At 67.3% G+C, this 27,531-nt stretch overlaps 2 protein-coding genes across 2 annotated transcripts in view; both read right to left on the reverse strand.

Moving 5' to 3' along the window:
* The window catches only part of LOC123807786 (kinesin-like protein KIF19), a 24,592-nt gene extending 15,205 nt beyond the window's left edge, over positions 1-9,387 (reverse strand). Inside the window, exons 1-8 of the mRNA XM_045821841.1 lie at positions 8,779-9,387; positions 7,083-7,151; positions 6,832-6,858; positions 6,095-6,175; positions 3,152-3,262; positions 2,158-2,245; positions 1,295-1,431; positions 579-704 (exon numbers count right to left, since the gene is read on the reverse strand). Coding sequence (XP_045677797.1) covers positions 579-704; positions 1,295-1,431; positions 2,158-2,245; positions 3,152-3,262; positions 6,095-6,175; positions 6,832-6,858; positions 7,083-7,151; positions 8,779-9,387 — 1,248 coding nt within the window. The remainder of the gene's footprint in view (positions 1-578; positions 705-1,294; positions 1,432-2,157; positions 2,246-3,151; positions 3,263-6,094; positions 6,176-6,831; positions 6,859-7,082; positions 7,152-8,778) is intronic.
* Positions 8,735-24,914, reverse strand: EIF3B (eukaryotic translation initiation factor 3 subunit B). Its single transcript, XM_045824566.1, has 19 exons — positions 24,163-24,914; positions 20,275-20,467; positions 18,825-18,944; positions 18,386-18,443; positions 18,066-18,194; positions 17,713-17,870; positions 16,323-16,454; positions 16,172-16,238; positions 15,905-15,951; positions 14,891-15,101; positions 14,225-14,297; positions 13,505-13,627; positions 12,550-12,628; positions 11,868-12,006; positions 10,790-10,915; positions 10,400-10,477; positions 9,960-10,068; positions 9,598-9,715; positions 8,735-9,119 (listed from the first exon to the last, which is right to left on the reverse strand). Exons 1-18 carry the CDS (start codon positions 24,587-24,589, stop codon positions 9,612-9,614), a joined length of 2,373 nt encoding a protein of 790 aa, XP_045680522.1. The 5' UTR covers positions 24,590-24,914; the 3' UTR covers positions 8,735-9,119; positions 9,598-9,611.
* Between the last annotated feature and the right edge of the window lie 2,617 nt (positions 24,915-27,531).

Genomic DNA, 27,531 nt, shown 5'->3' on the forward strand with positions numbered 1-27,531 from the left:
GGTCCAGTCCTCAGCACGGAATCGGCGGGGTGGCTCATGGCCTGACCCCCCCCAACCCCACAGGGAGGATGCGCAGCCCACCGGATGCCAGCCACCAGCGCAGCTGGGGTGCACGGGCCTCGGGGGTGGGACACTGAGGAGTCTGCTGGTTCTGGGGCGAGGAGGAGCCCTAGGGGGTTTCTGGGCAAGTGGGGGGCGCCCCCAGGCCGTGGGGCTGTGGGTGGCCCCGGGAGAGGCTGGCGGCGGAGGGAAGACACAGACAGAGGCGGGCAGAGGGGCCCCCTGCTCAGCTGGCCCCCAGGGCAGAAGCAGCACTCAGGGCGGGCAAGGCCAGCGGGGGTCAGGCTGGAGGCTGACTGGGGTTGGCCGGGACCGCGGGGGGTGCGGCCCAGAGAAGGGTTCTGGCCTGGATCGGCCAGCGGCCAGCGAGGGCCGCCCGGAGCGCAGGCCGGGGGCCGGTGCGTGCCCTCCCCGGGCCGAGAACCAGCTGCAGGGCGGTGGGCCGGGCTCTGCCGTGGGCTGACCGAGTGAGGGGCACGCTGTGGGTTCCGGCGGGCATGGCCGCCCCCAACCCTCACCTCCTGGGCGTTGGAGGTGGACACCTCTGTGAGGCCCGCGATCTGGACAGCGCCCCTGGCATCTTCCCGCAGGTCCAGGAACCCTGAGGACGGGTTCAGGAGGTCCCGGAGGACTTCGTTGTAAACCTGGGACGGCGCAGAGAGGCTGGGAGGAGCAGCCGCGTCGGTGTGGGGCGCACACTCATTAGTACAGGTGCACACGTGTTGGTGTGGGGCACACGTGTGTCATGTGGGTGCACGTGTCGGTGTGGGTGCACACATGTCAGTGTGGGGTACATATGTGTCGGTGCAGGGAGCACACTCATCGGTGTAGGGCGTACACGTGTCGTGTGGGGTGCCCCCGTGTCAGTGTGGGGTGCACACGTGTTGGTGTGGGTGCACACATGTCAGTGTGGGGTGCACACATGTCAGTGCAGGGTGCACACACGTCAGTGTGGGGTGCCCACATGTCAGTGTGGGGTGCACACGTGTCGGTGTGGGTGCACACATGTCAGTGTGGGTGCACACATGTCAGTGCAGGGCACACACGTCAGTGTGGGGTGCCCACGTGTCGGTGTGGGTGCACACATGTCAGTGTGGGTGCACACGTGTCGGTGCAGGGCGCACACATGTCTGGGCCCTGCGCCTGCAGAGTCTTGGCGGCTCGGAGCCCGAGGCCTGCGACGGCCGTGGCCCCGCCCCACAGGTGAGGCCCCTGAGGCGGGCGGCGGGCTCACCTCCAGGTAGGACATGGACACGCTGTAGTCCGCGTCCTCGCGCGTCCCCTCGATGGCCTGGAAGAGGTCGGTCAGGGTCCGCAGGTAGATGCCGGGCTCCGCGTCCACACCCAGCATCGTGTGGGTCTTCCCCGCACCTGTGGGGCCGTGGACACCCGCCGTGTGGACGCCTGAGCGGGGCTCAGAGCCCCCGGGACGCACCCGTGCCCGAGACCGCGCCCGCCCGCTGCTCCGACACGCTCGCTTTCCCTCTGGGAAACAAGGGGAAGAGCTGGCCAGCCTCCGGGCCGCCCGGGGGAGGAGCCCTGGGCAGATGCAAAGAGGAGGTGCAGAGGGTGTTGGTGGGGGGGGCATACGACCACTGTCCTCCCTGCAAACTCTCCTCACGGCGTCCAAGCTGTCAGGTGACCCTGTCACCCTGTCACCTTTCGAGAGGGCTGGGGCCCCTCGGCCCCTTCCCTGTGCGCTGACAGGTGAGGACCCGGCTGCTCGTCTCTCTTGTGAGAGCCTGGCACACAGTAGGTGCTCAGGAACGCTTGTTGACGGAGGGGCCTCCGTTTGCCCCTTGGCCCAGTGAGGAGTCAGGGCCCGTCCAGCCCCGACCTGACCTGCAGTGGTCCCAGTTTTCAGAGACAGCGTAGCCCTGCGAGCCTCTGCTGCCCCCGGCTGTGTGACCTTGGGGAAGCCGCCGTCCCTCTCTGAGGCCCAGTGTTCTCGTCGGAGGGGGCCGTGCTCCCTGCCTTCCCGGGCGGGCTGCTGCGGGAAAGGGGCCACCGGGGGCGGAGGGGGGTGGGGGGCAGCGTGCAGGCGGGGGCTCCGGGCCGTGGGGAGAGTCCCTCCCCGGGACGCTGCCCCGGCAGTACCTGAGGGGCCGTAGGCGAACACCGTGGCATTGTACCCTGACAGGACGCCGGCCACAAGGTGCTGGGCGGTGGCACGGTACACGTCTCCCTGCGGACAGACACAAGGACACCGTCCAGGGGACAGCCCAGCCGGAGCCGGGCGCCCGGCCGTCTGGAGGGAACTGACCACCGCTGTGCCCTCTGGGCGGGGACAGGGACCTGGGTGGGGGGGCGGCTTGGACTCAGCGTGGCCGTTGGGCAGGGTGGGCCCCACGGAGGGACGTGGCCCCATGTCTGCGCCACCCTGAGGCCTTGCCTGTGCCCAGCCTCTCGGGGTGAGACAAGGCTGGCCCTAAAGGGGGGCTGCGAGGGGGACCGCAGGAGAGCAGGTGTGACACTCACACCCTGAGGCCTGACACCCTGATACCAGACCCCTGTGAGCCCTTTCCAGGGCCCCTGGGAGAACTGGGAGGGGCCAGACAGAACGCAGGGGGCTGGGAGACCACAGTGGGCCGGAAACCTGCAGGAGCATCAGGGCCCGCCGTCATGGGACAAAGCCAGGACCCGGAAGCCACGCGACCACCAGCAGGATTTAACTGAGGCAGCAGTGGGTAGCGACAGGAGTGTGTCAGTAGTGAGCTCCCCGTCCCTAGAGGTATTCAAGAAAGGACCCCCCCCCGGGGCTGGTGTGGGAGGGTGTGCAGGTTTGGCTGGACCGAATCGAAGTGGCCGTCCCCCTTTCCCCTGCCTTCCCTGGCGCCCACCCCGGGTCCTGCTCTCCAGCCCCTGTGGCTGTCCCGATGGCCCGGGCTGGACACACAGCTCACCCACGGGAGGCAGAGGCAGCAGCTGCGCCGGGGAGGGCAGACGCCAACGCCGGGGCTGCTCCCTCTGGCGTCAGACTCTCACAGCCCGGGGTGGGCCGGGGTCCACGGCCGTGCAGCCCCTCTCAAGGGCAGGGCCGGGACACTCGGAGCGGGCCTGGCCCAGTGGAGGGGCAGGGGCGGGGGCGTACCTGGGAGGCGTGCTGGTCGAAAACAGTGTCGAAGGTGAAGGTCTTCTCCCGGGACCGGTGTGTGCGCAGCGTGTCCTCGGGGTCCTCGCCGGGGTCCATGAGCACCACCGTCTGGGAGCAGGGGGTGGGAGGGGTCGGCGGAGGGGCCGGCGGAGGGAGGGGCCGCCTGGAACCAGGGTGGGCGGGCCCCACAGGAGGGGCAGGGGCTGCGCACACCGGGAAGGGCTGGGCCGGCCGCCGGGCCCCTGTGCTCTCCCCTCTGTGACCCTGAGCATGTCGTGTCCACCCCCACGGACTGCGTTGTCTCCTGGCTCAGGGGCTGCACCCCGCAGCGGGAAGGGGGAGTGGAGCCGTGGGGTGCACGGGTACCTGGAGAGGGACCCCCTGAGCTCTGCGTTCCCTGGGGCCTCTCCTCTCTGACGTAAACGCGTCATTATGGAGCGGGGACCTCGGGGGACCACAGGCGAGGTGCAAAGGCGCCTCCCCCAGGGGGCTGCGGGGGGCAGGGTGGTGAGCAGCCAGGCTGTTTACTCAGGGCTGAGGGGTGACTCCGAGGCCCCGCCTGGCCGGGCGCTGGGGAGGAACCCCAGGGTGTTAGGGTTAGGGGCACGACCACAGACCAGAGCCCCACCATCTGACCACGGCCTGCCCCCTCCTCGGTCCACGGCTTTGGAAACAGGGCCCAGGGGGTGAGGGCGGCCTGGGAGGTGAGGGCGGCCTGGGGTTCCCGGGAGGGAGGCGGGCCCGGGGCAGCCCCTGGGCCGCCCCTGGCTCCTGGCCCGCACTTTTCCGTGCTGCGTGCCAACTTTCTTCTCCTCACGGTTCTCCCAACCCTTTCCATCTCCTGGCACCCAGAGACGAACCACTGACATTCTGCAGCACACCAGAAGTGGACTTTCTGCCAATCCGACAAAAAGCAAGTGTAATTTTGATTGATTTCCGAGAAATAATAATAGTAGATAGCTACCCCTTTCTCTAAAGTGACTCCTTAAAAAAGCAGGGGCCGCCCTGGCTGGTGTGGCTCAGTGGACTGAGAGCTGGCCTGAGAACCAAGGGGTTCCACTCCCTGTCAGGGCACCTGCCTGGGCTGCAGGCCAGGTCCCCAGTTGGGGGGGGTGTGCGGAGAGAAGCAACCACACACTGCTGTTTCTTTCCCTTCCTTCCTATTTCTCTAAGCAAATTAATAAAAATCCTGTTAAAAAAATCAGGTGCTGTCCCCCTGAAGGGGGAGGCTCAGGAGGCTGGGCGGCATCCCACAAAGTGAAAGGTTGTCGGTTCGATCCCCGGTCAGGGCAGGAGCCTGGGCTGCAGGCTGGGTCCCCGGGAGGCAACCAGTCCGTGTCTCCCTCTCTCTGCCTTGCTTCCCCTCTACAAACAAACAAGCATACAAACAAACAAACAAACCCTAAAACCTCGGGCTCCTGTCTGCGTCCAGGAGGAATTCTGGCGCAAAGACCTGGGCAATCGGACGCCGCCTTGCTCTGCACACGCAGTCAGACGCGGCTGCGGTACGTGGCCTACGGATTCTCCGTTCCCGACCGGGCACTCGCGCCCAGTGGCCACTGTCATTTGTCCACTGGCCAGTCGAAGGCACAAGAGGTCACTGCCCCTGGCCAGTCAGAGGCTGCGTGTTTTAAAACTTCCCGCGGTGCCGGCTGAGTCCCTGGACCAAGGGGCGGAGGGCCGCGACAGCTCCCCCGGCACGTGCTCCCCGGGGCCAGGCCTCTGCTGCAGGAGGAGTCGGCCGGGTCAGCCCGGGGCCCAGCCCAGCCCGGGGTGGGGGTGGGGGGTGGCGCGGGCCTGGGGGTGGAGGGCTCCCCATGGCAACATGTGCCGTGGAGGGGCCCTGGGCACAAGCCCGGGCCGGCAGGCTGCCGCCCAGACAACACTTCCTTCGGCGTGAGTTGGTCACCTCCGAGGTGTGCGGCAAAGAGGGCATTTTGACCCGCACGTGGGTGCAGCCGGAGCCTCCAGCATCGGACCGGACCAGACCGGAAGTCACCGGGGGACTCGGGGCTCCCGGGGAGGCCGGCCAGTGCCCGCGGGGGGACGGGTGAGACTGCCGACCCCAGCGAGCCGTCCGATGCGCCTTGAGAGTCACACAAGAGGACACTCCCTTCTTCCCGTCCTTCCTGCCACACGGGGCGTCCCTGCCTGGCTGCTGGCCGCCAGTGGGTCAGCTCCAGGCTCCCGCCCGCCTCCCGGCTCTCCTCCCCCCCCGCCCCCCGAGAAGCTGGTCCCCTCGCTGAGACGCACGGACGCGCCACAGCCCACCGGTCCCTCTCCGCAGACCTGGGCCGGCGTCCGGGGTCCTGGGTCCTCGGCCCGCAGCTGTGAGGGGCCCCCGCGCCTCTCTCACGACCAACAAGGGATCCAGTTCCCCTGACAGAGGTGCGTTTCGCCCCGGATTTGGCAGTCATTCTGGCAAGCGACCACCGCCATTCCCTAACCGCACGGAGCGCTCAGCTCCGAGGGTCCTGGGCAGCGCGGCAGGGGCAGGTCCCCGACGCTCGGCCCGCGACCCCGCTGCCGTCACCAGGCCTGCTGGCGGCGCCGGGGCGCGCTCCACTGGCTCCCGCGAGGGGCCCACACCGCCCTCTCCCCGGCTCCGCGAAGATCTCTCATCAGAGAGGCCGTCCCTGGCCGCCTCACCCTCCTCCGTGCTGCCGACACCGCACGCCCGCTGGGGAGCGAGCTGGGGCCGGCCCCGGCCTCCCCGGCGGTGAGTGCGGCCCGGACACTGCTGCAGCGGGTGAGCGAGCGAGAGACCGGAGGCACGGACGCACGCGTCAGTGGGTGAGTGAGCGGGTGGGTGGACGGGCTCGAGCGAGCGAGTGTGAGCGAGGGAGTGTGAGCGAGGGAGAGAGTGTGGCAGGTGACACTCGCACGCCCGGGACGGCTGGGTCTGAGCTCCGTGGCCACGCCCTGTGCGCCCTCCCTCACCTGGTCGCCCACTTTGTGGGCCACGACGGCGGCTCCCTGCTCCAGCTCGGCCTCGCTGAGCGGGCGGATCCGAAGCGCCACCTGTGAAGACACCTGCGGCTGCATCCGGGCCTCGCCCCCCCCCCCCGCGCCCCCCAGAGAGCCGAAGGCCAGCGAAGCCCCCACCCCCCAGGCCTTCCCCCCCGGAACCAGCAGTGTGAGCCTGCTCACGCCCCGCAGGACGCTCAGGGCGCCGTGGCTGGCCGTCACCGGGGTAGTCTCGGCCAGGGAGCCTGGGCACTGGCTTGCCCAGGGCCCGCCAGCTGCGGAGTGTCCCCCCCCCAGCCCCACTGTCTTCAGAGAAGACACACAGGCCCGGGCCATCCCCCTGCCCCCCGAGGGACCCCCTAGGGACCCCTTCTGAGAAACGCAGACAGCTGCTCCCTAGGAGCTGGTCCGGTCAGGCCTCGCAGGGCCCAGATGGGGCCAGGTGGCAGGGCCCACCCTACCCCACCCCACCCCACCCCACCAGGGTCCTGGTCCAGGCCCGAGTCGCCTGGGGAGGGTCAGGTGGCAGGGGTGAAGGAGGTGTCTGGGAAGGGGTTACTACTTCCGAGGAAAGCGGGGAGGGTCCTGCACAGAAGCTGGGCACGGAGGGGTGGTGGGCGGTGGGTCGGGAGGCAGCTCAGAGCAGGGAGGGCGGCCTCGGGGACACAGAGCCCTGCTGGGGGCCACCACGCAGCCAGAGGGACCCTCACCACGAGCTGCTGGTCTCTGGGCTCCATCTCCTTCCCCGGCAGGGCTGCCCCGGGCTGGGGCGGGGCTGGCGGTGGGGTGGGAGGGCCTGGTCACTGCTCCAGGGTCTCTGCCCGCCAGCCAGCCAGCCAGCCAGCCAGCCAGCCGACGGAGGCCTGCCTGGCCGGCAGCAGCCCCGCCCCACTGATGTCAGCGGCCCCAGGAGCCCCGCTGGTCCCTAACCGCCTCAGGGGCGCCGGCCCTGCCCAGGTGCTGTGCGTGCGCTGGGTGAGCCCCAGGCAGCTGGGGGCCCGGCCCAGGTGGGCTCGGGCTGGCCGCACACCTGGCACGGAGTCACAGCCCCAGACTCGGTCCAGCCTGTGTGTCTCCGTGCTAATCTGACACCATGGCAACCCCAGAGCTCCTCTACCACCGCCTCACCTGCTCCACAGGTGAGCCTGCCTAAGATCCACCCCGGCCACAGCCACGGGGCTTTTCACCACGGGGCGGGGTGCAGGTGCCACCAGCTGACGTGCAAGGAAACATTTGCAGCTGTGATCACTTGCCCAAATCTCTAAAGTGACCTTGCAATGACTTTCGGTTGTGAGGACGAGGGCGTGGCCGCCACCCCCTTGCCCACGCCACTGGCCTGCCAGGGCCCGAGCTCACGGACTTCTTGACACCCCGCAAGGGTGGGCGACTTGCAGGGTCCTGGCAACACTTGGACACGTGTCACAGCCGGGTCCCCGAAGTCTGGTCTGAGATCCCAACTGGGGGGCGGAGGGGCGACCTCAGGCTGGGGCTGCTCGGGCGCCCAGAGCACCTCAAGGCCCACCGGCCGGGTGCCTGGGACCACACAGCTGGCGGCTCGGTGGGCCAGGGCTGGCTCGCACCTGCACAGGCGGCCGAGGCCCAGCGTCCAGCATCCGTCCCGCCCCCACGGGCCCCACATGCCCCGAGGAGGGCCAGCCCGGGAGGCCGGTTTCTGCAGCGGCGGGGAGCTCGGGCTGACAGCGCCTCAGGAGTCTCCTGCTCACACGGGGTGTCCCAAGTCACAACTAGCAGGCGCCGATTCGTGTGTGGGACGTGGGTCTGGGGACGCTCGCTGCTGGGGGCCCGCGCCCGCCTGTTCACGGGCACCAGGCCGGCAGCGCCGGGTCTCGGCACACCGAGCCCACGGAACTGCAGAGGAGAGTGGCCCCAACTGTGTGCTCACTGGCCGGGACAGGCCAGCCCTCCCCACAGATGCTCAGGGGACACACACAGTCTTGGTCTCTGGGGACCAGGAGCCAGAGGGCCGTGGGGGGTGGGCCCGTGGCCCACAGCCCCCACAGCAGTGGCTGCAGCCTGAGGGCAGGGGCAGGGGCCCTCCCAGGACAGCCGGTCGTCCGCGCGCAGACGCTGTCGGAGGCGTGCGCCCACCCCAGCGAGCCCCAGGGCCGGTCCTGCCTGTGGGGGCCGAGCCCCGGTGCCAGGAGGCCAGGCTGGTGGGGGGGCGGCACTGACACGGCAGCGGAGGGCGGCAGATCTCGGAAAACGGGCTGAGCGCCCATGGCTTTGTCCACCCCCCGGTCCCGGTCCGCGGAGCCGAGTCGAGTACTCAAAGGGCAAGGCAGCAGCTGAAGGCAGAGGACCCCGCAGGCCTCCGGCTGCACGCCCCAGGAACGGCGGAGAGCGGCTCTCACCGGGCGCCGTGGCAGGCACGGAAACCCGGAGGAGCCGTTTCTGGACGGACTGGACCGTGTGTTCCTTCCGGAGCACAGCAGGACAGGCGGGACACCACCATGAGGGGGCCCCTGGGTGTCACACCGGCCCTGTGTGTGCGCGGAGAAGCCCCACCGAGACCAGCCCTGTGGGGGCCGGGAGGAAGGCACCCAACCCTGGCCGCCACCCGTGTCTACAGACGCGAGGAGGACAGACAGCGTGTTCACTCAGGTCTGCTTTTATTTCCACGTCCGGCCCCTGAGCACCTGCGCCGCCCGCGGGCCGGGGGCCGGGACACCGCCGGTGCGCTGCTCCCTGGCGGGCGCCCACAGGACAGCAGGGCCCACAGGGAGGCCGCGCAGTGGAGAGACGCCTCCTCGGCAGCGCGGCAGGCACCACGCCAGCGTCGCGGTGACAAACGCTGATGGCGTGACGGGGAAACCAAACGAGAGACTGCAAGCAGCGCCTGGACACCGCCCCGGGACGCGGGGTGAAGGCACGACTGGAGACGGGGCCTCCCGGGCGGTCGGCACGGGACGGGGAGCACGGGCACTCAGGCTGGCACGGGCTGTCTGCAGGGGCGCCCCGGCTCTGGCACTCGGTGACGCTGCAACGAGGGAACACGGCTGTCTGTCTGGCACTCGGAACCCAGCCCGGCACACCTCGGGCACCACGGGCAGGCAGCCCCAGACCTCCCCCTCCCGGCGGTGCAGGCAGCCCCGGGCCGCTCGGTCTGAACGGCAGAGCACCACAGCCGAGGACGACAGGAGTCCCTCATCCTGCCCGGACACCCAGTGACCCCTCCGCGCCAGCCCCGAGGAGCGACCCCTCTGGGCCCTGGCCTGCCACCGGGGCAGCGCCGGAGCCCCGGCCATGGGGACTGGAGGCTCTGGCCTTCTCAGCCCTGCCCTGCTCCCCCACCCGAGCCTGGCGGTGAGGCGGGGCCAGTCCTGCCCTGGACGTCCAGCGCGCACACGAGACAGACGCCGTGACCGCGAGCACACGACCCTGGGCTTCCTCGCCCCGCCCCAAACGAGCCGCGCTCCGGCGTGCGGGTCAGCCGCGGGGCACCCACTGCCCCTCACCACAGTGCTCTCGGTCACTCCTGGCTGCCGAGAGGGATGACTTCCTCGGTGACGAAGAACTCGATGGTCTCCTCCTCCCAGTCCTCCACGTTGCTGTCCAGCTCGTCCGTGTCCACGCCTGGAAAGGCAGGAGGGGCTCCAGCGGGCGGCGGGGTGGCACTGGTGCCCCGGGGACACCCCCACGCAGGCCGGGCCACCAGGCCTGAGGCCCGAGGGTGGGCGGTGCAGGGCGTGCCTTTGCTCGGCGGAGAGCCGTCACGCAGCACGCGACGCCTGACGGCCCCGGGACCCCCACACGCGGACACGGAAGGAGCAGGGCGCCGTCACGCACGTGCCCCGAAGCCCCCGCGGCCACACGCTACCTCCTCGCAGCTCCAGGCGCTCGCCCTTCTGCTGCAGGTGCCGCTCCTGGGCCGCCTGCCGGTACTTCCGGAAGTCCTCCATCATGGTCCGCCTCCGCTCCACCAGTTCCTGGCACGGGGCGGGGGCGGCAACGTCGCACTCCCACCCTCACTGTGTCGCTGAGCCCACACGCACGCCCGTGTCAGAGGCCACCCCACACGGGGCAGCGGGAGGACCCTCCCTCCCCTCGCCGCCCCGCCCCCAACGCCTGTGTCTGATGGGCCCGGAGAGTTCCAGGCCCGACCCTGCAGCCCCTCCATGCTGGAGCACGCTCTGCGACCAGACAGTGGGTGGCCCCACCGGGCACGCCCTCCGCCCCAGCCGGGCGCCGGCCCCTCTCTGCCAGGGGTGGCAGCGGGCCCTCTGGCGCCCCCCCCCGCCAGGCGGAGACAAGGCTGACCTTCGAGGCTTTGGACTGGCTCAGACGGTCCTTCTGCTCAAAGATCTTCGAGTACTTCTTCAGGTCTTTCCTGATTTGCTGAAACCGAGAGCAGCCGCTCAGGACTGGTGGTGCGCACAGGCCAGCCCCGCGAGGGCAGCCCCGGACGCGTCGCCCCCAGGGGCGGGTCCTCCAGTCCCGCCAACCCCACGCACACGAGCCACCAGAACGGGGCCAGCGTGACCCGAGACCCCCGAGACCTCGGGGCCTGCCCCAAAACCGCTCTCTTCCATCCGGCTGCTGCTGTTCGAGCAGCTCGTCAAAGGCCACCAAGATGTCACCCTCCCACTGCTCGCTCGTCAGCACCCTGTTGCCACCGTAAGCTGGGGGGCGGGGAGCCGGGGGGCAGACCTTGATCTGGTCCTGGCTGAGCAGCGTCGGGGGCCGGGGCCGCCACAGCAGCTGGCAGAAGCGGTCCTTGCTGTTCTTCTGCAGGAGGCGCCCCTGGAAGGTCCACAGCCAGTAGGCGTTGTCCACCTGCAAGGGACGGAGGTCGCAGGCGGCACTCAAGCCCTGGCCCCAGCCCGCACCAGGGACCCGTGGCCTGCGGCGGTAACGGGACCACAGAAACACCCGAAGACCCTGCCTTCACCCAGCCGTAGCCAGCGGGGGGTGGCCGTCAACCCAGGAGACCCGCCCTGGGGGCCCCGGACCTGCTCTGGGCCACAGCGGAAACCAGCACGGCCACCCCACCCAGCTGCACTCGGCGGACACCGTCTGGGGCAAGAAGTCCCCGGAGGAGGAGGAGGCAGTGCCCTCCTCCCCCCCGCTGTGGCCTCGTCTCGGACCGGGCTCGTCCGGCCGCGGGAGGCCTCCCTGAGGCCCAGACGCAGGCAGGGCCCGCTGGTCCTGGCCACAGCGCGCCGGTTTGACTCGAGACGTTGTTGGCAAGCGTGTCCCCGCAACCTCGCTCTGCTGGACGGACCCCGTCCCCGACTCTGGCCTTCTCGCTTGAGGAGGGACCGGGCTGGGACCATGGGAGCAGACCAGGACGCGCTCCCCTCCACTCGCACCCCGTGCCGGCGCACGGCACAGCCTGGGTGCGTTCGGAACCGCAGGGCGGGCCGCAGACGGGCAGCAGCGTGCACTTGGCTGCAGCGGCCGGGACGCCCGCGGCCCTACTCAGGAGCGGCCCCGACACACACAGGAGGCCGAGCCTCAGGGTATCAGGCCACCAGCACTGGAGGCTGGGGTCACCGACACGCACGCAGTGGAGAGCACACTGGTCTCCAGGTTTCGAGTTCTGGTCTCCCCCCGGGCCAGTGCCACGCAGCACGTCCCCTCAGTGTGACAGGGACGCAGGCCCCTCGCGCCGGGGAGCGTCTGTCCTGAGGTGGCCCGGGCCGGGCATGGGGGTCCCTGAACTGTGGTGGCAGCGGCACCAGGCCTCCCGGGACCAGCTGGGGGGGGGGGGGGGGCCGGGCCGCACCTTGTGGCTCCACCAGGACACGGAGGTGACGACGTAGCGGCCGGTCGGGTCCCACTCCACGTCGGACGCCATGTAGTGCTCCGCGATGTTCATGACGGTGCAGTCCGAGGCGTCCACGAACGCCAGGGCGCCGTTCATGCTGCGGACACAGACGGGCGGGCCTCACCGGGAGCCCCGCTGACCGACCCCACCCCCCGCTGTCGGCGTGGGAACGAGAGGAGGACGGGGGAGGGGAGGCGCCGTCTCGAGGGGCACGAGTTCCACACCAGGTGGCCGCATGGGGCCATTGGGGGGCAGGGGGGGGGGGAAGCTGCGTCTGCGCCCCTGAGGTCTCGCCCCCCACCCCAGGGAGGCTCGCCCTGTCTGATGGGCCCTGGGGGCACCGTCCACTTTAAGACGGGGGCTGCCCTGGCACAGGGGCTTGCCGGAGGCGGTCCTGCCTGCCTCCCCGGCCTGCCGGCCAGCCTGGCAAGTGCCTGCTCTCCCCCTCCTGGTCCCGGCGCCCGTCCGGGGAGCACGGCGCTCCTACCACACGTCTGTCCCCTCAACCGGACCCGGGGTGACCCTCCCTCCGCCAGAGGACACTCAGGCTCTGGAGGACTCGGCAGCGTCACCGCTCGGAACCCAGCGCGGGGGACACAGGCCCGGGCCCGGGGTCCGCGGCGGGACGGCAGACACCCACCTGCGGAGGCCGGCCAGCACCACGAACTGGCCCTGCGGGCTCCAGAAGATGGTGTTCGCCTGCTGCTTGTCGAAGGCCTCTGGGAGGGAGGGGGCAGCGGTCAGCGGCGCGGGGCAGGCTCTGGGGCGGGCCACAGACGCACACGGAAGGAACAGCCCCCGCTGAGCATGGGGACGGGGGTCTGGGACTGCAGCCCCCACTGAGGGGCGTCTCACGTGCAGCGCGATTTGCTCGGAGATGTGAGTGTCTACAGAGGGGCTCTGTTTCCATGGAGGCCCATTCCCGGGGGTCTGCACCGGGGGCCAACTCCCTGTGCAGGAGGGGCGGCAGCCCTGGGAGCAGAGGCCGCCCCCGCGGCCTCACGGAGGGCACGGCAAGACGTGCACGCGGCACCTGCTCGTCACGGTATCACCGCGGGGGCACAGCCTGGGAGGTTTCGGGAGGGACGGCCAGTCTGGTCCTCCACGCGTGCTGCTGAGCTCGGGGGGGCCAGAGCTCGGCCCCCCAGGACCGTCTCAGGGCAGCCGCCCCGACCCTGGGGCACCCCCAGAGCTGTGAGCTGGGGCGCGTGAAAGCATTCTGTGAAGCCACGAGCCACCGTTCTCTCTGCATCACAGCGCTCGCCAAGGACCTACTGTGCGCTGAGCACTGAGCACATGGAACCGGAGCCCCGTCTGCCCGGGGGACAGCCTGGCTCCTCCCAGGCAGGGCTGAGAGAGGGTGAGGACCGGGGGGTTGTCCGTCCCCCAGGCGGCAGCTCCACCCCCAGGGCAGGAAGCTCCAGTGCAGACACCGCCATGGAGGTGCCGAGGGGCCCACCTCTCCGTGGCTGGGATGTGCCCACGTGAACCACGTGAGCCACGATGGTCCCGCCTTCCCGCAGCTACCCCAGCCGGCCCCCCCATGCCCACCAGCCCCCCCCCCCCCGAGACACACGGCAGGTGAGGCCACCCACTGATGAGCTCGATCTTCCCGTTGCTCTTCACGTGGTAGAAGGACACGGATATGCGTGGGGCCTCCCCGTGCAGCACCGCGAACTTGCTCCCGTTCGGCTCCCAGGCGAAGGCGATGATGGTCTCTGCAGCCGGAAGAGTGGTCCCGGTCAGCCCCCCACCCGTCCGCTCAAGGGCACACGGTGCAGGTGGAGGAGCCGGGCGCCCGGGGCCCACGGCAGCCACTCCACCCCGGGCCCACGGCAGGGGCGCCCTCAGCCGAGGCCCCAGCGGGCCACCCGCCCTGGGCTGTGTGTGGGGCCCGCACACACTCGCCCCCCCTGCGCTGACTGGCCCTCCCCCACACCGGCCATGGCGCTGACCGAGAGCTCGCAGGCCCGAGAAGGGCTGGCCACCCCCGCACCTCTCTAGCGCCCCTGCTCTTTCCCCTCCCCCCTCCAGCAGAACGGAACTTGCAGGCTAAGGCTGCCCCCCAGGGCGGGGCCTTGGCCTCGGCATGGCGGTCCTGAGCCCAAACAAGCCGCCTGGGCCGAGCGCCCGTGTGAGGAGGTGACGGGGCTCGGAGGCCAGAGACGTGTTCGGTCGCCCGGCACACAGCCGCCCGCCGGGAGCGAGAGCTGTGTCCCCGCGCTCCGGGGGCACGACACTCCCCCAGGCCCCCAGGCCAGGGGCGCACGGCACACAGGGATGACGCGGCCACGGGAGGGCCCCGAGGAGCTCACCTTTCATCTCGACCACGTCGACAGGCACCTGTTTCTCCCTCATTCGGAAAATTTCAAAGTTTGTAACAACACCCTGGTAAATTAAAGGAAAAAAAAAATCAAGAAAGGGAGGACGACCCTCAGAGAAACGCAACTGCGAGGAGGCCTCGGGGCCCCTGGGCGCGGGACGCAGTGACGCAGGCTCCGCAGGGCTGGACAGACACGTGTGGGCTCGACTCTGCGGAGCTGCCCTGCAGGCCCGGGTCCGGCACAGACGCCCCCAGGCCGGCACCGCAGCCCGTCCACGGGTCTCCCCAGGCGGGCCGGCGAGCGCCCTTCTGCAGGGGGCTTCGCGGCAGCACCACCACCGGATGCTGGGCCCCCCGGTAAGCGGCTGGCGGGACGGCACACACGGAGGCCAGGACGCAGAGGGCCGGAGCCGCTGCCCTGGGAAAAAGCCCACGCCCGGGCGCCCGCACAGCTCGGACCCGCGACGTCCCCGGGCAGCCACCTACCCCAGCAGCCCCGCACTGCGAGTGCGCCGCCCGCTCGAAGGGCGCTCCTCAGCCAGGGCGGGACCCGAGCTGCGGCCGTGACGCGCCAGCCCACCCCGCGTGGTGCCGGGGGGGCCTGAAAACCACCCACACGCTCACCCCGCACACCGAGCAGCCGGCCCCGCCCGCTCACCTGGGTGCCCTTGGGCGTCCTGTCCACCTTGACGCACAGGTAGTCCCCGTTCTTCTGCCAGTGCAGCTTGCAGTCCACGACGTTGAACAGGTTCCGGACTCGGATCTCCTGCCTGCTGGGCAGCTGCATCAGGGTGACCCTCGCCGGGATGTCCTTGTCCTCCGGCACCCAAAAGGCGATGATGTTTCCCCCGGGAGACCAGGAGAAGTCTCTGCGGAGCCCGAGGACAGGGTCACCCGAGGGCGGGCCGAGCGCACGGGCATCAGGGCGCCCTGGCTGCGTGCAGGCGACTGGCGGGGCTCGCCGGGCACCTCACCTTTGGATGGCCCACCAGCCCACCCGGCCAGGGCGGGGCAGGTGCTGCTGACCGTTCCCCACCTAACCCCATTCCTCACTGCCACCTGCGGCTGCCCACAGCCGAGACGGCCGCAGACAGAGGGACTGGCTGCCGGGTTTCTGAGGATGCTACGGGAAGCCCACCCTGGCAGGGGGAGGAGGGCTGGGAAGACCAAGGCAGCACCCCGCCCTGTAAGCACCCTGGAGGTGCTGGGGGGGACCATTTGGGGGTGCACGCCGCCATCGAGGCGAACCGGTCCTGCTTCCCTCCTCACCACGAGCCCCGACACCGCCCGAGCAGTGAGAATGAAGGAACAGGAAGTGTGGCTGCCCCCGCAGGGCGGACACTGCGCTGCGCAGACACTGACCCACCCAGAGGCTTCTGAGGCAAGAAAGGGGGCCACTGGCGGAGAGGAGCTGGACCCACCAAAGGCCACCTGAACCCACGGCGCAGTCACCCAAGGGACGGAGCACACCAGCCACCAGGCAGAGCCCCGGCTCCACAGCGGGGCCCTCAGGAGGGGCCCACGGGCGGGGAAGGGGACGAGCGGCCCAGGTGGCAGCGCGCGGCAGCTGGAGACCGTCCTCACGCCCGGATCAAGGACGTGGTGAGCCCGGGGTCGTGCAGGGAGAGCAGATCAGAGCAGATCAGAGCAGCCGGGAGGAACAGCCACTCACTTTATGCCCGAGATCTTCAGGCTCTTCTTGTCCAGGAGGCCCATGGACTGTCGGGGAGACGGGGCGCAGGGGGCTCGCGTCAGCCCCGGGGAGCAGGGGCGGGTGACGAGAGCTCCCGCTCCCCAGCCTCCTCGCTGCCCCAGGACGCGAGACCCCGAGGGGGCGCCGCGCAGCCTCCATCCTGCCCGTGCAGCCCCACCCCCCACTGCCAGGTTGGGGGGCGCCCCGCGCCGGCTCCGCTCAGGGCTCGGTTCCGAGGCCACTCACCGGCGTTTCGTAGATGCTGAGGGTGTCCAGCGTCATTCTGGCGAAGAACTTGCCGTCGTGGCTCCACCTGAGGAGGAGAGACAGTGCCAGGCCCCGCCCGCCCGCCGCTGCAGGGGGGCCCCCAGCCCCGGCCCCGGCCCCGGCCCCTTACTTGAAGATCGGCCAGTGAGCCGAGCTCTCGCAGTGAAAGCCCCTCTTCTTCTGCCCAGTGAGGACGTCCCAGATGATGATGGCCTGAGGGTCGTCCTGCATGTCCATCAGGGGGCTGAAGGTCACCAGGTACCTGCAGCACAGGCCAGGCACTCACAGCCTCCCGCTCTCGCTCTCTCCCTCTCTCTGTCTCTCTCTCCCCCTCTCTCAGAGGCCATGCCTCCTCGGGTGGCGGCCCGGCCTCGGCCCCAGGCTCCCTGGCCCCTCTCCCGGAAGGACGCCCCAGAGGAGCAGGAGCGGAACCGCCCACGCTGTGGCGGCCCCGACCACCTGGAGGCCGAGGCAGGGTCACGGGGACGAGGCGGCGGAGGCGGCACGCCGACCCTGCTGGTGGCCCCGGCCACACGCGCTGCTGCCCCACGAGACACCCGCTCTCCTGTACTGAAGACACACGGAAGCAACCGTGCCGGAGCTACCTGCCCGTCAAACGCGGGAACCCCCGTCCGCTAGAGCTCAGGGACGTGGGAAACACCAGGACCAAGGTGAACGCCGAGGGAGCCCTCGGCCAAGCCAGGGAGGGGGGACGGCTCCCAGGCCGGCGGCCCGGTCCCGGCTGGGGAGGGCGCTCGGTCGCGGGTGTTCCGACCCGCGAGGCCTGAAGACGAAGAGCCACGTGGGGGCGCCGGGACAGCGGCAGACACCCCGAGAAGTTCAGAAGGCACGGCCCGCGTGGAGGCACGCCCCGGGAGCCTGGGCCGGGGCTGCCGGGGAGCCCCACCGAGGACGAGGACGGACTGCGTGGCCAGGGGCGGAGCCGCAACACACGCGGCGCCCCCGAGCCACAGAGGCGCGGCGGGCCGTGCTCCGGGGGAGGGCGACCCAGGGCCAGGGCAGACAGGACAGCGTGCGGCGTGGCCCTCAAGCTGCCCATGGCCGGCCCGCCCAGAGCTGGGCCACTGGGCCCCGTGCACGCCGGAGGGGAACCCACTCACAAGAAGACCGTCCGCGGAACACACGGCCTTGGGCTGGGTCCTGACCCGGAAGGGAAACAGCGCACGAAAGACGTCCCCGGACGGAGAGGCAAAACTGGACTTGAGACAGCGGCTCCCCTCCCTGTGGCCAGTGACGGAGCGGGGCCGCGCAGAGCTCCCGCTGGGGGGGAGGGGGCTGCTCCTCCATGTCACCCCTGAGCAGCTCCCGGGAACACCGGGCCCGGACGCTCGGGGAGAGGCGGTGGCGGAGCGGCTCGGCCCCCGCGGGGACCACAGAGCGAGGGGAGGGCACTCGGGAGCTCCCGCCCCTCATGCTGTCTGAGCGTGGGAGGACACCACCACGAGACGGTGCTGGGCAAGCCGTGGAGGCCGGACCGGCGCCGGAAGGAATGGACCTACCTTTCACACGGCGAGAAGTCAATGAGCTGCACCCCCGGGTGGCTGAACCTCTGGATCTGCTTGAACTTCTCGCCCCCCCAGAGCGCGATGCCGCGCTGGTGGAAGGTGGCCAGGTAGGTGCCCTTGGGGGACCAGCGCACGTAGGTCTCCGTCCACCGCTGCGGGGAGAGCCAGGCCAGCGTGACCGGGACAGCCACAGCCCCGCGAACCAGCCCGCGCCACCCCCCCCACCCCGGCCCCAGCACGCCCTGGGAGCCTCCTGCCCACCCCCTGCCCCGAGTCCCTGCTGGGGGAAGGACCGGAGGGAGCCGCTCTCACAGACCGAGCCGGCCCCCCACGGCAGCCACACTCACCGCCCTCTCCTCGATGGAGACCGGGTCCTTCACGTCGTTCCAGAAGATGGACGTGCGGTCCCCGCTCTCGAAGATCACGCTGTACTGGTCTCTGCACTCTGCCTCCTCCAGCCAGTACCGCAGGTTCCCCTGGGGGGGGCCAGAGAGGGACGGGGCTGACTGCGGGTTTTCACCACAGAAAGCTCTCTCGTGACCACTGCCCACAGGGGCCGACAGGGCCATCAGCGTCTCTGACTCCGAGGAACCCACTGGTCACCTCGAGCCGGGTGGCCGGCCAGCACCTCCCCCCACTGTGCAGCGGCCGCTCTGACAGAACGTACCAGGTCCTTGAAAGGCTGCTTTTCTGGAATGTCCCACTCGTCGCTGATGGTCATGTACCTGGAGGAGGAGGAGAGACGGGCCGGTGACACGGGGACAGCGGTGGCCACTCTGGTCCCCGCCCAGGTGGCCCGCAGTCGGCCCTCACTGGGCACCGGCTCGGCCAAGCGACCGAGCGGCCGGTTCCTCCTGCGTCTCCACAACGTGGCCACCAAGGGGCCGCCCGGGACCCGCCGCTCCGCACCCCTGCCTGTCCACCCCGGAGCAGGGGTGAGCGGGGCTTCTACTGGTAACGCCTGGTGGGGCCGCTAGTGGGGGGTGTGCTACTGGCCGCGTGGGGGCCCGGGCTGTGAATGGCCCCGCGGGGGCTGACCAGCGGACCCCAGAACCTGGGCACACAGCAGGGGGACGGGCAGGGCTCACGGCCGGGCCTCGACGCACCTGTCGAAGTCGGTGAAGAGGTTGACCCGGAACGTGTGCTGCTTGTCGAGCTTGTAGCCATCGGCGTTCTTCACGGCATCCGCGGCGTGGGCGGGGGACGCGTACTCCAGGAAGATGTACCTGCGGCAAGGAGGGCGGCCGTTCGCGCAGGTGTGGGCCCCAGACTGGGGGCACGGCGGTGCACACACGCCCGGCCCCTGCCGTGTGCAGGCGGTCGTCACGGCGGCAGCGGAGCTCCCTCGGCACGGAAGGCACGCTCGGCAGCCCCAGCCCCCGCCCCACCTTCACGGACCAGCCCCCGTCAGAAGGCCCGTCCCCCAGACCACGGTGCGGCCTCACGTCAGCACCTGTTTCTCGTACGTTTAAAACCAGGCGAGTTCACCGTGTTAATATTCCAATAAAGCAGTTACAAAACACAAAGTCCCTAATGCTACACATCACGCTGTATTGCAGGCAAAGTCACAGAGGTTCAAGAACCTTTCAGCATAACGGAAACAGGACGCGAGGTGCACTCCCACCCAGTTCCAGAGAAAACGTTACATGCGTCCCCGGCACTCGGTCACTCAGTTTCTAAGAAGAAATCAAAGCCCCCCCAGCTGGTCTGCAGACCTGAGTTGAAGCGCACGGTCACCTCCGGTGCCGTCCTCTCGGAGGCTGGCACCCCCGGGAGCACTAATGGAGGAAGGCCGACGGGACCGTGCAGCGAGGCGCAAAGTGCTTGCATGTCCGCGCCAGCGTGAGCCTGTCACCACCTTGTCAAGGGCAGACGCCGCCCGGCGGCACCTCGGGGGCTCCATGCCACCCCCAAGGGGGCACGTGCCATGCCTGCAACTGTGACTCCCTGCGCGTCAACCGGCAGGGACACACCGTGGCGGGGAGACGGACGCCCTCGTGTGCGTGGTGGAGGCGCAGACTCACACCACCGGCGCGGGAGGCCAGCGCGGCGCTTCAGAAGCAGACTGCAGGTGGGTGCAGCACCTCCCGCCGGCACGCTGACCGGAGGCACCGTTGCAGGGGGCACCAGCAGTGAGCTGCTGGCCAGGCAGCGACACGGGGCGCTCACCCAGACTGTGAAGACACCCCCGCGTCAGAGATCAAAACGTGTGTGGGGGAGCACGTCACCGCAGATTCAGTACAACCCACACTCACAGTCTGCCTGGAACTCTGCCAGCTGCCAGGTCCCCGGGCCGTCTGCCCAGGACGCCCCTTGTGCCCACCGCCCGCCGGCAGAGTGGACCACCGAGTGTGCCGCAGAGTGGAACACCCAGTAGCCAGCACCCCGCATCCCCAGCGGCAGCAGACCCGCCGCCGCCGCCCCTGTGCGCCAGCCGGAACCGAGGCCCGCGCTGCAGCGCGAGGCCAGAGACAGAGCTCTGCCGCTGGGCGACCACCGCAGGCGCCCGACACCGGGAGACGCCAACGGCACCAACTGAGAGCACCCACGACTCACCCTTTTGTCTTTCCGTCCTCCTCCGGGTAGAAGTCGTTGGTGATCTTCCCGAACTTGGAGAAGATTTTGTGGATGACATTCTTGAGCTTCTCCAGCCGGTCCGGCCCCACCTGGGGCACATTGTCCACGACGATGACCGAGTCGATCCCGTCCGCCTCCTGCGGCCGGTCTTTGAGCACGTCCCCAAGCAGTTCTGTGCGGGGAAGAGGGGCCCAGTGACCCACTGGCCGGACGCCCGGCCACGGGTCCGAGCAGCGGCTCGGCGCCCTGAAGTCCCCTCCCGGGAGCAGGAAGGTTAGCCGCCCCATGCCCACGCGGGGAAGGACGGCGGTCTGGGCCCTGGGTTGCCTGCAAAGCTACACCTGGGAGAGTCGGGAAGACTGGACCCCTCACACTCCCGGCAACAGTCAGGACTCGGGGACGGAGCCCTGGCGGCCAGCGAAGGTCGTGAAGAGCGTTCAAAACAGGCTGCAAATGACGGGATCGCAGGCCAAGGGGGAGACCTGGAGTCAGCGACCGGGGCGCCCAGAGTGGCTGGGACTGACCCGGGAAGCCTTCCCCGACCCACCGCCAGCGCAGACCGGCCGCCGGGCGTCCCTCCCCCACATGCCTCCCGTCCGGAGACAGCGTGGGCGAGCCGGGCGTGTGAACGAGGAGCCCAGAGAGCGCGCAAGCCCAGGGGAGCGTGTGCGTGAACGCCGCGTCCGGGACGGGTGGGGCCTCCCGCTGGAGGAAGCACCGCACGGGGCGGCCGGGAGCCCCCAGCCCTTCGCAGGCACCGCGCCCTGCACGCTGGGTGCTGCCGGGAGCACGGTGAGCGGCGTGGGCTGCTCGTTTTCTCGACGACACGCAAAGACCGAAACGTGTTACGTCTGTGCGTCTGCTTTGACAGTTAAGGCACAGAGCCCGTCTCGAGTGTTCAAACTCCGAGACCCGCCTCATCTCCATAAGCTGGGAGGCGGGAGCAGGAGAAGGAAAGGCAGGTGCAAAAACGAGAGGAACCAGTCAGCACCGGGGCCACCTGCCTGCTGCCCGGGGAGGGCCCCACACCCTGGGTCCTTCGGCCATGAGGCTCCAGAACCGGTCAGCGCCGACCAGCTGCTGGAGACAGGCATTCATTCGGAGGTCACGGCGTCAGATGAAGTAAAGCAAGACCTGCCCCCCCACCCCCGTTCAAACTGGATCGTCTAGAAAGTGGTGACACGCCACTCAACCCGCACCGGGCTGGGAAAGAGGGCAGACGCCGGCAGAGCCGCCATCGAAGCACGCTGGCGAGCCCGGCCGGGGCCAGGGGCTGTGCACCACGCATCTCAGCACTGGAACCCGAGTGCCACCCAACCTTCCTCATCGCACTCTCAAGAATTCCCAACGTGCCAAACGGGGCACGCCAGAAAACGCTGCTCGCTGCACCCTGCTCCCCCCACTCCGGTGTCTGAGACGCCCCGCGGCACGTGGAGAGGGCTTTCAAAAAGAAGTCCTTTAACTTAAAGAGTCATGCCCCGTTAGAAATGATTCCTAATTAATTTCGGCCTTTATAAGTGACATTGAATATGTTATCTTAAAAAAAGAACTGCCACTTAAATTTCACATCCTGGCTGGCGTGGCTCAGTGGATGGAGAGCAGCCTGCAAACCAGAGTCGCCGGTTCGATTCCCAGTCAGGGCACGTGCCTGGGTTATGGGCAGGGCCCCCAGCACGGGGGTGCGCAAGAGGCAACCACACATCAGCGTGGTTCTCTCCCTTTCTCCCTCCTTTACCTAAAAATAAATAAGTAAAATCTTTCAAAGAAGAAAACACAACTGCCACTTAAACTTCAGAGAAACGAATACTGAGACCGAAGAGAAAAAAGGGAGAGGCAGGCCCCAGCCACACCCTGAGGATGTCTCCCCTCCCGAGGCTCCGCAGGGTCCTGGGGCTCCTGCCGCAGCTCAGCGCCGGTGCAATTAAGTGGCCTGTGAAGCCTGATCCGAGTTTACGAGGGCTGCGAGTGGGAACACCGGTTCTCTACGAGAGTCTGCGCCCACCACAAGGAGCGAGGGCGGCAGCCACACACGGAGAAACACGTTCCCAGCCCACACTCCGGTTACTCCTGGCCACAGAGGCCCCGTCTGGCTCCAAGAGAAACAGAAAAAAACAACTCCCAAAAGTAAATATAGATACAAATAATGCTTAATGAGCCAGGGAAGGCACTCAAGAATCAACACCTCTCTTGCATCTGGCAGAGCCCCACAGCAGCTGGGAAGCGGCACAACTCCACGTGCTCCGGAGACGAGGCTCTCAAGCAGCACCGCTCGCGGCTCCCTCCGCACGGGACGGTTCTCGCAGAACGCTCCCGAGCCCCGGGCATGACCAAGGGCCCTCGGACAGCTGCGGGCTGCTCGACACCAGCCCCCAGGACTGGGGCCTCGGGTCACTCTGGCGGCACTCCCCAAGGCCTGCTCGTGACAGCCCCTGACCGCCACACCGGGCAAATCTGGACACAATTCACGCTCTCAAATCTTAGGTGAAGGAGGTGCGCTCAAAAAATGCTTAAAAAAAAAAAAAGGCAACCCCAGCTGGTGCGGCTCCGTGGTCTGGGCGCCGGCCTGCGAGCCACACGGTCACCAGTTCCACTCCTGGCCGGGGCACGTGCCCGGGTTGTGGGCCAGGTCCCTTTCCTTCTCTATAAAAGTAAATAAAGTCTTAAAAAACATATCAGAAGTAAAATAAATACCAGAGGATCAAAATAGACCTTAAAATGAACACTCAGATATCAAGGTACCAAACGCTGGTGTGGTGGAAGGACCCCGGTCTGGGCAGCAGCGACCGCAGCAGCACCGGCCCCAGGGGCCTGTCGGGGGTGGAGGCCGGTTTCCCAGCTGGGCAGCCGTCCCTGCTTCTCACGCGGGAACGTGTTCATCTTACGAAGCCAAGCATGACTCGGTCAGTCAGTAAGGACACACGGTAGCCCTTTAAAACCACGTTTGAGAGCTGATGGCTCTATTTTGGTTCTCTAAGCTTTCACATTTCACGGGAGCTCCGTCGTGATTCTGACTCAGTGGCAGCGTGATCGCACGCACCACCTCAACACAGCACGTCCCTGCGCGTCAGCACAGCAGCCCCACGTTTTCCTGGCGCAGCAGCGCTGGCTGTTGCGGTGGCGGTGCGCTCCCTCTCCCCACCGCACTGAAACGTGGTCCGTGCACGGGGGTCCGCCAATGGGCTGGAGCAATTAAATCGCTGAAAACAAAACAGGAGCCGACAACGAACGTCCGCTGAGATGCTCCCTCCGGGGCAGGAAGCAGAAATAACGCCTGCCCATCGAGTCGGGCAGAAAGGAGGGCACAGCAAGCTGCCATCAACAGAAAACCGGAGACCATCGATTACCTGCGACAGGACCGGGGTCTGCCCTCCCGACTACAGACAGACACCAGGCGGGGGTCGCAGAGCGCGCCCGGCACCAGCCGGGCGGGGAGCTTCTCTCTCCGCAGGGAGCCCTGCCCCTGCGCGCTCCGGGGGATAGCGGCCCACGCCCCCCGGAGCCCGCACCGGGTCGGGTTCACCTTCGACAGGTGTGGCTAGACCCTCGGGCACCCCCACCTGTAGCTGACAACTGTCCCCGGAGACCCGGCGGCACGTGCGGTGTCCTGCTGGGCTCGACCCTCACCGCCCCCACCGCACGCCGGCCGGGCTCCAGCGAGCGCGCCGAGCGGCTGCTCCAGCCTCCAAACGCCCGGGGCGGGGACGGCTGGGTCGCCAGGTCGTCTCCGTCCTGCCTCCTTCCCAGGAGAAAAGGAAGGGCGTCCGGAATCTCCCCGCAGACCTCGCCGCTGTGCAGGGCTCGGGGTGGAAAACGGGGGCCGCCCCTCGCTGTCTCCCGCCCACGTTCGGCGTGACCCCGCCGCCTCACCTTCCTCGCTCACGTCGTCCACGAAGTCCTCGGGGTCGCTGAAGGAGGGCTCGTCCGCGTCGCCGTTCTCGGCCGCGCCGCCAAGTTCCCCGCCCGCCCCGTCGGACCGGCCTTCGGCCGCCGCGTCCCGGGCCGGCTCTCCTGGGGCCCCGTCCGCGGCCGGAGCGGGGAGCTCCTCGGGCGGGGGCGGGGACGGGCCGGGGGTGGCGCTGGCCTCCTCCTCCCCGTTGGCCGCGGGCTCGGCGGGCACTTCAGGCCCCGGCCCGGCCTCCGACTCCTCGTCCTCGCCGTCCGCCACCTCCTGCGCGCCGGGTCCCGCGGGCCGTGGCGGCTCCTCCTGCGGCGGCTCGGCGGCCGGCTGCTGCTGTTCGGGCTCTGCCCGCTCCTCGGCCGCCTCGGGCGCCGCCACGTTCTCCGCGTCCTGCATGGGCCCGCCGCTGCCGCCTCACCGTGCTTCCGACTCTCCCAGGCCGCACCGCGCCTACGGCCGGGCCATGTGCGTGCGGCGGGGCGTCCCACGAGGGCGGGGGGAGTGCGCCCACGCCCCTACGCCTCCCCGCGCGAACGGGGAAACTCAGAGGGCATCGGCGCGTCTACCGGCGATTACTACGGCGTCTCCACAACGAGTATGCGCTCAACGGCGGTCACAGAGGTCCTCGCGCCAGTCTACAAACTCATTGCGAACTGGAGGCCCCTGCTCTCGGAAGAGGATGGTTTTGCCCACCATGGCGGTCTTCTCCCATCGGGCGCCGCGACGAAGGGCTAAACCATTTGTGACCGTAGGGAGGGGGGGCGTCCCAGAAGTCAGCTAACTAGTTGGATTTGGGTAAAAACGTAAGTCACAAACTCATACCAGAAAAACCTGTACGTTCGACGAACTGCTTTAGCTGTGATGTATTAGCCTTTCACCAGATAAGCAGCTTCACTTACATTACTAAGTCCCCCTCTCCCATGCCGGTGTTTAGACTCGTCTACTGACTGTGCACAAGAATGGGCGATTCCAAAATATGAAAGGAATGCCTGCCGAGCCAAAGATGGCCAGCACGCCTGGGAAGACGCCTTCCCGGCGCAATACCAAAAAAAATGAGAGTTGCTTTAATCAACCACACCCGAGCGCCCCGCGGCGTCGGCAACTCGGCCTTCCTCCACTCCCTGCCCACGGTGGTTCGGCCTGCAGGAGCCTCCGCCTTCAGCGGCGGGGGTGGGGAGCGGGCGAGCGTGGGTCACGTGTGTGGGCGGGGCCGGGGCGGGGCGGGGCGGGGCCGGGGCCGCGCGGCCCGGCGCAGCTGGAACTGGGACGCGGCCCGCTTTGGCCCTGGTTGGTCCTCTTGGGAAGGGCGTCGTGTGTTTGTTTCTTGTTCTGTGGTTATTGCCCGGCGTGAAGACAACTGCTGGTTGGGGATGTTGGAATCGTCCTAAAATGGGAACTCAGTGCGGGGGGAGGGGCCGTGGAACAGGAAGTTAGTGTCGAAGGGAGAAGGAGCCTCGCTGGGCAAGAGGAGCAAGTTCTTGAGTCGATGGTGGGACGGTTTCCTAAAGCCAAATTCCTTTCTCCTGGAGAGCCAGGGTTTCACTTTTAGTTCCACCTGCACTGTTCATAGGTAACTGGGCTCCGCCGGCCCTTTGCTTCTACAAAGTGCTAACAGAGACCAACCCGTGATGGAAGCTGGGGACAGCGGGGGTTGGTTTGGCGCCGCGCACTTCTCCCGGGAGACCTCCAGGGCATTGCAGGTGCCGCCCAGAGGGGCCGCGCGATGCCATTCCCCAGCGAAGGGGCTGGTCACATCCTTTAGTGCGAGGAAGGGATGGATGCGCGCGTGATGCAAAAGATATAGATTGGGTTGGCCAAAAAGTCCATATGTTTTTTTTTCCGTAAAAGACACCTTTTTCATTTTCACCAATAACTTGGTTGACTTGGATATTTTGACCATGTCGGCTCTCTCCCCCAAGGAAGAACGTTGATTGTTCTCAGTGAATGTCTCCATGTGATCGCTATCAACGTCAACTGGTGTACCCCACGGGAATCCCCAACACGAAACCCGTCAGACCACTCACAGCACCCTCCCCATACACTGCATCAATCTTTTTATGCATTTCCGTTGTATTTTTGCCTTTCTTGAAATAATAAAGCATAATGTGCTGCAAATGTGTATTTTCTTCCATCTTTAATATTAAAGTGGTGACATAAAAATTCACCAATTTTTGTGTTTTAAAATGCACGCTGCTATGACAGCTGTCACAATGCAATCTAACACAATTGTCTCAAGTGAAATTGAAGATAACTACACATTCCTAGAGCCGTCAAACAGGAGAAAAAAGAATGAAAAATATACACTGAGAACCCGACACGACAATGTGATCGTTTTTACTTCCAACAGTCCCATTTATTTGCAAGAACTTAATAGGAGAAAAATGGCCTCCTCATGCATTTACTGTTGGTGTGGCTCTTCTTTCCTTCCCGAATTTCCAGGTTTAGCCTCCTCCAGCAGAAGGGAGGTCACTGTGCTCCCTGCCTCCCAACACTGTTACTGCACACTGCATAAAAAACATTTCCGCCCGGCCTGCTGGCTCAGTTGGGTGGAGCATCATTCCATAAAAGCAAGAGGTTGAGGGCTCCATCCCCAGTCAGGGCACATGTCTGGGTTGCAGGTTTGATCCCCGGGTTGGACACATATGGGAGGCAATTGATATTTCTCACACATTGATCTCTGTCTTATAAAAAAAAAAGGCAATTTAAAAGTGTCCTTGGGTGAGGATGAAAAAGAAAAGTTTCAATAATGTCTGCTCATACACGATCTCATTTACTGCTTCTCACTCAACACTACCATCCGTGTTCTCCCCACATTATAATGTCGTGTTTGTAACATTATTATGTCGTGTTTGTAACGACCCTTTGAGAACAACCTAAGACGTGCCCGTCGGGGCTGGGTCTTGGTACAGAAACAGGACAGACAGGTGACACCTCCGTGATGTCTGGGGAGCAGCTGGGGTCCCAGCTGACGCTCTTTTCTGGCTGTGCCGTGTGAGATGTTAACATGAGGGGTCCTGAGAGCTGTCTGCACTCCCTCTGCAACATTTTTGCAGATTTTAAATTATTCCAAATTAAAAGTTTGTGAAGCTCTGGCTGGTGTGGCTCAGTGGGTGAGCACTGGCCTGTGAATCACCGGTTCGATTCCCAGTCAGGGACACATGCCTGGGGTGTAGGCCAGGCCACCAGTAGGGGGTTCGGGAGAGGCAACTACACAGTGATGTTTCTCTCCCTCTCTTTCTCTCTCCCTTCCCCTCTCTAAAACTAAACTAAAATAAATAAAATCGTAAAGTTTGTTAAAAACTCCTGAGACTCAAGCATGCTCACGCACCCCAAGTCTA

This window comes from Phyllostomus hastatus, unplaced genomic scaffold (genome assembly GCF_019186645.2).
Source record: "Phyllostomus hastatus isolate PE091 unplaced genomic scaffold, TTU_PhHast_1.1 phas_contig_150, whole genome shotgun sequence".
Lineage (NCBI taxonomy): Eukaryota > Metazoa > Chordata > Mammalia > Chiroptera > Phyllostomidae > Phyllostomus > Phyllostomus hastatus.